Source organism: Salvia splendens, chromosome 9 (genome assembly GCF_004379255.2).
Source record: "Salvia splendens isolate huo1 chromosome 9, SspV2, whole genome shotgun sequence".
NCBI lineage: Eukaryota > Viridiplantae > Streptophyta > Magnoliopsida > Lamiales > Lamiaceae > Salvia > Salvia splendens.
Window position 1 is genome coordinate 18,814,112 of NC_056040.1, and position 10,881 is coordinate 18,824,992.

The 10,881-nt window shown below is 36.2% G+C and overlaps 1 protein-coding gene across 1 annotated transcript; it reads right to left on the reverse strand.

Moving 5' to 3' along the window:
* Positions 1-7,415, reverse strand: LOC121749819 (basic salivary proline-rich protein 2-like). Its single transcript, XM_042144469.1, has 4 exons — positions 7,125-7,415; positions 6,142-7,014; positions 609-695; positions 1-513 (listed from the first exon to the last, which is right to left on the reverse strand). Exons 1-4 carry the CDS (start codon positions 7,227-7,229, stop codon positions 346-348), a joined length of 1,233 nt encoding a protein of 410 aa, XP_042000403.1. The 5' UTR covers positions 7,230-7,415; the 3' UTR covers positions 1-345.
* Positions 7,416-10,881: the final 3,466 nt, after the last annotated feature.

Sequence of the window (10,881 nt, forward strand, 5' to 3'; positions counted from 1 at the left end):
TTTAAGAGCACTAAATCTACCAAATGTATTACAGATCTGAAAGTTGCATCAGTTATGGGACAAGTCAAGCTAACAGGAGAGTTATGTATGCCTAGAATATCTCGCAGCCACATACATCAATAGAAACATCCAACGGTCAAAGTATGATTTCCTACATCTTACACGAATACAAACCTATTTGTCTGGTGAAGACACCTTACAAGAAGCTCGATTCCACGCTAGTCTTCGCCCATAAATCACAATTCTCTTTTCTAAGCGCTAATCTTAAAATTGTGCCAATGACAAGAAAACCCCCCAACTTAGCTTCCACCAATAGTCAGCACTACATTTTACCTGTCAGCGACTCTAACTTTGGGGCTGCACCTGCTCCGGTAGGGGCTGCTGCGGGGTTTGAGCATTTGGGGGTGCACTCGCATTCAACGCCACAAGCTCGAGCTCATCTATGGCGTTAATTGCAGCTTCGCTCGTCAGGGATGGTCTGATCAAAGTTGCAGCTTGCTTGACCATTGATTGCTGGCAGCAAGTTAAGAGACGAGATCGTTAGAACATGAACCACAAATCATTATACATGTATGAACAAAAACATCTAAAATGCTACAAGTCCTCACCAAATTTTCGAGTTTGGCCTTGAGATCCAGATATGCCACAAGGAGATGTGAGTCTGGAGTCCGATTCACCGTTGCTTCAGCAACCACCTGACAACCACATAAAACAAACACAAATATGCAGTCATTCAGACGAAAAAAGAGATAATTTAGGGAAATCCAGAATTACAATTTGAATACATAACAACAAAAACAGTTTACACTATTGTCAAGCTTTTAATCCCACCAGCAATGTGACTAAATGAATTGCTAGCACATATTATCAGAACTCTAATGTCAACACCTTACTTCATTTATATTATAGCAAAACACAATAAAATCATGAGATATCAGACTCTATTCCAGATTGGAAGAAGCATATTAACGAAGCTTAATAGTGAATACTTGAGCTAACATAAGCAATTAGGGTTGTTGGTGCTCGTATAGGGAGCTTCATGAGATGGTGAGTGTTTCCATAAGGCGGGATTATAAGTGCTAATTTAGTATACAATTTCTTAGATGATCAAGCCTATGTTTCGAGAATCTAGCCTCAAGGCTTACTAGTCATCGTTGCAGACATTCACACGTCATAAGCTCAACAGCCTTATTTTCAGGAATCTACTCTCTCAAGTACAAGCAGCTAAACAGTATTAACCAGATATGGTCCTGCTAACAGAACTTGTATTGGGCAGGAAATGTATAAAAAATACCAATTCTCGACTCACATCTCATTTGTATACATGAAATACCATTTAGTTTACCTAAAAACAAGATGAATAGCAATGCTAATCGGCCTAGGTAGGCACATATGGACAATGGTGGAGCTAAGCCACCAAAATCAACTGCCGAGGTTACTTTGTTTCCTCAACATGAGAAAAAATCATGACTGAATGATCGTCCTTTTCCTCTTTCTTTCAGACTAGATTCTAGAATCTTAGAATTGTTTTAGTTTAATCTTAAGAGCCTTGATAAAAGGCTTTAAAACAATATATTTAGTGGGTGAACATTCGAACATGATATTAATTGAAAATTATTCATCGCAATGGCCAATGGTTGAAGGAACCAATAAAGCCATCCATTATTAATTTGTGAATCAAACAATATATATCTAAACATCCAAAGTATATTTTTACTACTCCATGCGTCCCATAGAACTAGGCACTTTGGGGACGACACCGGTTTTAATGCGTAGTGGGTTATGTAAGAGCCGGAGAAAAGGTAGTTGAAGATGGTGGAGCCCAAAGGGTAATGAATTGTGGAAAAGTTTCTATAAATAGATATGGACTATTTCTACGGGACCGATGAAAAAGGAAATAGTGTTGGATCGGGGGGAGTATATATTTATTTGTATACAACATAACACTATGTTTATGCTTTCGGATTGTTTCTTGTTCGCTCTAGTAAGAGGTCATAGAAGTTTGTTGGCAGAGCATTCTAAGGCTCATGTTTCACACATCTATCAGGAGGGCAATCAAGTTGTTGAGTCATCTCCTCAATCCCAGCCACCCTATTTGTGACTTCACTCTGATACTGATCGGAGGCCGTATGTTGTCTTCTTGGGGAAGATGGAGTTCGCATACGTGGATGTCAATGATCAACTTATGTGGAAATATGCCTAGTTGGATAGCAGGTTATGTGGAGGTGGAGGAGGAGTATGTGTATGGGGAAGTTGTAAATGACTAGTTGGATATTGTTAGTTTTGCAATGTTGTAGATTTTTAGTTTATATACGAGGTTATGACACCCAGAAGTCCTCTTCTATGGTGGGCAGTTGGTGGCCTTTTACTCATCCCAGCATTATTCATCTTGTTCTTGAGGACTTCTACAACTTTTTTTACTTGTATATAATAGAGGTGAGGTTATGAAACCTATTGTTCAAAAATTTCAAGTTTAGAAAGTCATACTCCCTCCGTCCCAAGTCCCAAGTTACTTGAGTCGTATTCCTTTTTGGGTTGTGCCAAGTTACTTGAGTCATTTCTATTTTTAACTAAAAACAAAACATCTAATCTCACCTACTTTACTCTTCTTTCTCTTAGCCGAAAGCAAACGCCTCAAGTAACGTGGGACGGAGGGAGTATGTCAGTTGTGGTCCCTCATATGTTCAGAACTCACAAGTCAGATGTAGACTGGTTCTGTTCAGAAATCAGAAGTCTGATTTCTTCTAGTTCGATATGATCAGTTAGAAGTCTAGAAGTCCAACTTTCTATGCTTAGAAGCCAGTTTTGGTCGCTCAAGTTCCAACTATTGATGCTCCAATGACCAACCCTTGTTCAAAAATCATATTACTTCTAGAAGTTCGATGTTTAGACTACTGAAAAGACAAATGTTCTATTATCCTTGTGGTTCTCTTGCTTGTCATTTTTCAGAGCTTGGCTAGGGTTTTGAGTTTTCCTACCAGGGTTTTGAGTTTTCCGATCGCTACAATTCCCTAAGAGGTTTTAACAACGCTCAGCCTAAGTAAAAGATAGAGAAAATTTTGGAATAAACTTCAGCGGACAATGACCTAGAAACCTATGGGTTTAACTTTCTTTACACAAATTCTAAACCTAAGTTAGATTTATATTGAGTTACATCATTAATTTCTAATTATCAATCTCAAGTAGTCAAGTTAATGTGTTTTATTCATTTGAAATTTTAGTCAATATGTGCATAATTAATTATAGTTCACACGTAGCTTACACTCTTAACAACAATTAAGCACAATTCAAACGTTATGTTAAAGAAAAATTTGCCCCCTAAATTATTTCAATTAATTTAAATGTCATACTTTCTGTACAATGGTACTAGGGAGTGTATTGAAGGTAGTCCATAGCATTATAAAATAATCGAATGTACTACAATTTGGACATGACTTGTAGAAAACAAAAGTAGGTACTCTTCATGGCAAATAATGTATTACAATCACTATATATCAAACTATTATTATCAAAGGTGCTTTTAAACATTGTAAAGAGTATAAGCACCACCTCTAATTCTATAAATAGTTTGAGCCTTGCCTCTATATTATTATACAAAAAGGAAAACATTAAAAGAAAGATAGGAGCACATTATGATTTATATTATTGCATTAGAAAATGAAAATAATACTTTTCTTTCAGATTCTATAAATAGTTTGAGCCTTGCCTCTATATTATTATACAAAAAGGAAAACATTAAAAGAAAGATAGGAGCACATTATGATTTATATTATTGCATTAGAAAATGAAAATAATACTTTTCTTTCAGAGGATGACTATTTGATTAGTGTTGATTCTATAAATGAAGAAAAAAGTTAACAAATTGATATAAAAAATAAAATATAACTAAAATTTAACACCGTCTATAAAAATGTTAAATGGTGGCCAAATCCTCAAAGCAAAAGTTCTTAAGTATCTTAAGCAATAAGCTTCGGGTTTTGATGAATTTACATTTACTCATAGTATATAATAATATAAGGTTCGAATGCACAAAGTGATTGGCACCTTTCTAACTTCCAAAGTTTTGATTCGTATACTTGATAATTAATACTTTACTCCTTTTGAGATAGGTATCAAATTCAAAGGCTAAATTACTTTTGAATGAAACAATGTGTTTGGCAATTATATTAGATTGAGTGGTTAAGAGTAGAGAGGCTAAGTTGATCCTCGTTGATCAATTTTTGCAACTTGAATTAGTGGCTTAGCTTGTGACCTGATGGTGCTCGTCATTTTTAAACTATTAGCTCATGTTATTATGAGCTCGATGTGCGCTTAAGAAAAGAATATGACATTCCATTGGTGAATCTAGGATTGATTTAAAAACTTGAGCCATCTAATTCAATAAATATATACAAATTTTAAATGTGGGGTCGTGCTTATCCTAAAGACCGAATAATCTTAAATTAAGAGATTAGCTTTCAAGTTTGATAAATTTAAATTTACCCTTAAATTTTAAGTTTCAATAACATGCATAATTTATCAAAGATAAAAAAACAAACCATGATAATAATTAATAACACACATTTTAGGTCATTTTTTGCAATATAACTGCAAGAAAGATGAGTTATCTACCCTACCAAACTGCCTCTAGCATGCCAACTTATATTTATAATTTTTTAAGTTCACAGTTACACTTAAAAGTGTCAATAACATGCCAACTTATATGTACTCCCTCCGTCCCGTGCTACTCGCACGTTTTCTTTTCGGCTCGTCACAAAGTCCTTACACTATTTATAATTTAAGTTAGAATTAATGCATTTAATTAATATGTTAGTTTAAGTTAAGAGCTCTTTTATTAAGTGATGTCTCATTACACCTAAAATTCTTTTTTAATTACACAAAAAAATCAATCCCAAATTTACGGCCTAAAATGAAAAGTGCGAGTAGCATGGGACGGAGGGAGTATAATTTATTAAATTCACATTTACACTTAACTTTTAAGTTTCAATAACATACCTACTTATATTTATAATTTATTATCCTGGTAGCTGAGGAGTAAAATAAAATATTAGAATCTAAAAAAGAAACTAAGAAAAAACTAATAAACCACATTGCACCTAGGGTAATTCTTCTTTTTTTTATTCACATGCTCTGTTTTTTAAACGCACACAAATGAAGAAGCAAGGCGTTATTTAATCTACAATCATTGTTACTACGGCACTGCGTTCGTTAAACCAGTTCTCAATCCTAAAACCACTCCGCTAAACCTATTTTTCTCAAGATATGGCTTCTTCTTTTAGATGCCAATAGAACTCATTTAATCTTAAGTAAACACTCCCAACTTATTGTGAATTATGGCGAACTACTAAAAAATTATGATTCCCTTTAGTCCAATTATCTCAAGATGTAGTAAATGCAAAGAAGATTCTTTTAACCAATACAGCTAGGAATGACCTTGCTTATTCAAAAGCGAATTTCTTGAAAGAAGTTATCCCCAAATAAAGGTGGGCTCACCATATGAAATTGTCGTCGAGCAAATGAATTGCTAGATACCATCAGTCAGAGTCGTGAGGGGATGTACATTTTATTTTCCTAGGCCGTTGAAACACATTAAATGTCCAACAATTTCACAGCTAAGAGCATCTTACCAATTGCTACTAATATTTTTTAATCATACTAAGAGCTAATTTTTTATTTGTGTTTGAATATTTGCATAAAAAACGGACACAAAATTAGTGTGATTTTATAGCTTTTTTAACGCGAGTTATTGTGATGGTTGTAATGTTTGCAATTTCTAACTTTAGTTCATTAGATTATCATAGACAAATTAAGCAATGAAGTAACATTTCTAGGCTAAAAGGACATAGTAGATAACTATGATGTAATTCACATACCCCATACAATAACCAATTGAATATCTGCAATTCTAACTTTCTAAGGCCATCACACAAATAGATATTCTTGATTTGTTGTTGAATCTTTTATTCACAAATGAATTAAACAAATCATGTCCATTTAGCTTGAACCTAAATTTTCTGCCGTTGCAGTTCTAGTAAAATAAAAGATGAACTAACATTATAAGCATAGATAAGAGATAATTATGATTAAATTCGAAAAAAGAAGCAATCAAATTTAAAAAATTGTAAGAATAGAAATTTGTACCTTTCTCGGCCGGCCCAGCGGCTTGCCGGAGAGATTCCTCTGTCTCTTGGGAAGCGCAGCATTCATGTTCCTAGCCTTCTTTGCCTCGTTTCCGGGCTTGGGCGGCCTCCCGCGACGCTTCCCCGTCACCACCGGCGCATCCACAGCCGGAGAAGCGGTAACAAGTGCAACATGGGCACCACTCACAGGAGGAGCAAACCCTTCCACCACATTAATAGGCTTAGGCGGCCTTCCTCGCGGCCTCCCGGGCCCCTTCGCCTGTCCAGCCGGGGCAGCAGCAGGGGCAGCACTCTTCTTCGGCCTCCCCCTGCCCCTCCCACCGCTGCCCCTGCCCGCGCCGCCGCCCTTAGGTGGGCGGCCGGGTCCACTCTTAGCGCTCTTTGGAGGGCGGCCGCGGCCCTTAACCGGCGTACCCGTGGGGGTGGTGGTGCCGTTAACCGGCAACAGCAACGGCATCGGCACCCCAGCAGCGATATACGCACTCTCCGACGGTAAGTCGGAGGTGAAAGCCGGCGCGTCGTTGATGTTTAGGGGAGGAGGAAAGACGGGGACGGCGACGTGGACGGCGTCCGGCTTGGGCTTGGGGGGGCGGCCGGGGCGGCGCTTTGCGACGGCAGGGGCTGGATCAGCAGATTCAACGGCGGCGGGGCCGTTGAAGGCGGGGGGAGGCGGAGCAGATCTAAGACCGGGGAGCGTGTAGGAATGCTTGACCATGAGGAGGTGACCGCTGGCTTTGAGGCGCTTGAGGTGGTGAGTGAGCAAGTCGGAGTGAGTCGGTGGGAGGTCGGAGTAGTGCGTCTCGATGTACTTAGCTATGGCTCTCTTGCTCGACCCGTCTCTCTCGTTCAGCTCCGTAATCGCGGCCGAAATCATCTGAAATCAACACTAACATCACAAATCTATCTAATCTAGAGTGTGTGTGTGTGTGTGTGTTTGACTGTAGGAAAAAAAATTGAATGAGCTAAGAGTTTGAGATGACTGACCTCGGGAAAAGGGGGGTGGTTGTGGGCGACAAGGACGGGGGCGACGGGAATAGCCGGCGCGGGCGGGGCGGCAACCGGTGGAGGTGGATCCAGCGCTGGGTCCATGCACTCAATTTCAAAAATATCTGGAGGAAAGATAGAGAGAGAAAGGAGGGATTTGGAATTTAGAGAGAGAGGGAGCGCGTCTATGTGTGTGTGTGAGGATAGAGATGAAATGGATGAGAGGGTAATTGGAACGTTGGAGGCACTGTGTGTTGTGTGTGACTGTGTGTGTGAGAGAGAGAGAGAGAGAGAGAGCGTTCTGAGTCAATTTGTTTGCAATTAAAGAAAAATAAAGTTGGTGCTCCAGCCTCCAAATCTGTCTTTTTCTGCCCTTTATTATATTCGTCTTCATATATTTAATTTTCTATCACACAAAAAAATTCTCAGTTTCTACTTTCTGATAGCATTAGCACTCGAGCGCCACCCACCCTATGCACCGTCACATCAGCATTTTATCCTCATATTCTTCCACCTGCAATGGGACGTCCTATAAGCCGTTCTTTAGGTTTCACTATTATTTTGTTAATTAATTTAAATGTTCTCAAATATATCAATGCAGAATAATTAAAAAATACCACGATTAATTAAAAACGGCAAATCCTATATTGATTAAAAAAAGTTTTACACGAGTTAGAAATGAAAAAAAAGTTGACTACTCTACAAAAGTCCTAACTTGCGGCGCAGCTCATCGATCATCTCCTGTAGGTATTCGGCTTTGGCCGGGTCCTGACATTGCTTGAGGGCGTTGTGCGTGTCCAACAACATCCTCCGGTTGGCGGCCGCTGCCAACTCCGCGTAGGGTCTGTACCCGGCCAACGTGCACCCCCCCAAACAAAGGACTATTCGGACTTTGATATTCACCATAATCCATTTTATAGTGTAATTTGAGTGTGGAAAAGTGAATGAAAATGTTACAAATGAAGGTGAGGTATGGGTATTTATATAAATAAATTTTTCGGAATTAAAAAATATAAAAACGCGTTGCATCGTCCGCGTATCGTCCACAGACGCTCTATAGGGCGCGGACGATGCATCGGGCATCGTCTGCGCACCCACAGTAGGCGGACGATGGCGCGCCCGAGGCATCGGGCGGCCCATCGTCTGCCCCATTGCGGATGCTCTGAGGTAATCAATCAACCGACAACTACTAGTATTCGAAGTGATGGATAAAAATTAGAGTGAAGTACACAGATGGTCCTTGAACTATGAGTTTATTTCGTCCATGGTCTCTGAACTTTAAAAATATTGTCAGACATCCTTGGACTAAGGGTTTATTTCAAAATTGGTCTTTTTGGCTATTTTTGTTCCGAAAATACCCTTTTGAGCATTTGGGTAATTTTGTCTTTTCATATTTTAACTGTTTCAATATGATATTATTTCAATGATGTACTAAATCTGATATTATTTCAAAATTATCTTCTTCTTCACTTTGTCATCCTTCACTTTGTTTTTTTATTTCAATATTAGATTTAATTTTATAAAATTAAATTTAAAATTTAGATTTTTAAATATCAATAAATTGTTTTAATTAAAATTATTAATTTATTTATATATATATAGCTATGAGTTGGCTGCATAGTTTTATTTCTATATATATAGCTATGAGACGAGAAAGAATACATAAATTAATAATTTTAATTAAAAATAATTCATTGGTATTTAAAAATCTAAATTTTAAATTTAAGTTTATAAAATTAAATCCAATATTGAAATAAAAAAATAAAGTGAAGGATGGCAAAGGGAAGAAGAAGATAATTTTGAAATAATACCAGATTTAGTACATTATTGAAATAATATCATATTGAAACAGTTAAAATGTGAAAAGACAAAATTGTCCAAATGCTCAAAAGGGCATTATCGGATCAAAATAGCCAAAAGACCTAATTTCGAATTAAACCCTTAGTCCAGGGATGTCTAGCGATATTTTTAAAGTCCATGGACTATGAGCGAGATAAACTCATAGTCCATGGACCATTTTTGTTGTTTACTCTAAAAATTAATAACACTAAGCCACAAATGTGATTATTTGCAGTTGTGAATGAGAGTAGGTGCGTGTTCATTTTCCCATAAGATTGAACTACAAAAATGGTCTCTAGACTATGGGTTTATCTCGCCCATAATCCCCGGACTTTAAAAATATCATCAGACATCCCTGGACTAAGGGTGTATCTCGAATATGGTCTATTTTCACTGTTTTCGGACGAAAATACCCTTTTGGGGGGTTTTGGGGGGTTTGGGCAATTTGGTCTTTTTTACACTCTTAACATTTTAAATCTGATATTATTTCAGTTATGTACTAAATCTGATATTATTTCAAAATTATCATTCTTCTTCCCTTTGTCATCCTTCACTTTGTTTCTTTATTTCAATATTAGATTTAATTTTACAAAATTAAATTTTAAATTTCAATTTTTAAATATCATTAAATTTTTTTAATTATAAAAATTATTAAATAACAAAAATTAATAGTCATAATCAATATTTGATATTGTGTAATATTTAATCAATAAGGTATGACAACGTCTTAGTTTTAATCAATATTTAATAGCTTTAATCATAAATAGATCATATAACACGATTTATTGTGAAATAAATATGCATCTAATGTAATACTAATATAATTTTCCTTTATTAATTTGAAAATAATCAAAATTTACAAGAAAATTTCAACAAAAATACTCCTATATAAAATTTTTAGTAGGATCAAATTTTTAGTCAACTTCATAATATTCAATCACAAGCAATTATAACAACCGAACGAAGGCTAAATAGAAAAATTAATAGTTTTAATCAATATTTATAGTGTCCATGAATTAATAGTTTTAATTAAAAAATTTATTGATATTTAAAAATCGAAATTTAATATTTAATTTTATAAAACTAAATCTAATATTGAAATAAAGAAACAAAATGAAGGATGACAAAAGGGAAGAAGAATGATAATTTTGAAATAATATCATATTTAAAATGTTAAAAGTGTAAAAAGACCAAATTACCCAAACCCCCAAAAGGGTATTTTCAACCGAAAACTGTGAAAAATGACCATTTTCGAGATAAACCCTTAGTCCAAGGATGTCTGGCGATATTTTTAAAGTCCAAGGACTATGAGCGAAATAAACCCATAGTCCAGGGACCATTTTTGTAGTTCACTCTTCTCATAAATGGCTAGTTTTGAGGTAATTTATGGATTAATATGGTTGTTTAGTTCACAATAAATCATTTTAATTTTCCTAAGGCGCATTATTCATCATTAATGTCACAAAATCAAAACTGGAAAGGAGAGTAGAAATGAATGTCATTTTCCTACTTTGCCCATCATTTCACAGTTTCACTCACGTCTAGGGATGTCGAAACGGGTACCCAAACCCGATTTTGCGGGTACTCGTACCCGTACCCAAAAACTTCAATATTATACTACCCAATCCCGACCCGCATAGTTATACGGGTAACCCGATACCCGCATCGGGTATCCCAAACCCGCAGTTACAGGTACCCAAACCCGCAAACATAATTTGAATTGTATATTATATTATTCAATGGTATTATGCTTTTACTTTTCTCTTATCATCATTGCTAGTCATCTAATAAAATAATTTTATGTACATGTTTGTAATTCTAGATTGAATTTTGGGATTGTTGCTAGTTGCTACACTATGATTTTAGATTTGCATTTTTTGTACTTTGTTGTATTTGCATAATTTCCAAAAATTAACTA

Coding starts and splice junctions, on each gene's coding strand:
- LOC121749819 (XM_042144469.1), bottom strand. CDS start 7,229: ATGGACCCAGCGCTGGATCCACCTCCACCGGTTGCCGCCCCGCCCGCG. Junction 7,015..7,124: donor ACCACCCCCCTTTTCCCGAG/GTCAGTCATCTC, acceptor TGTTGATTTCAG/ATGATTTCGGCCGCGATTAC. Junction 514..608: donor AGGCCAAACTCGAAAATTTG/GTGAGGACTTGT, acceptor ACTTGCTGCCAG/CAATCAATGGTCAAGCAAGC.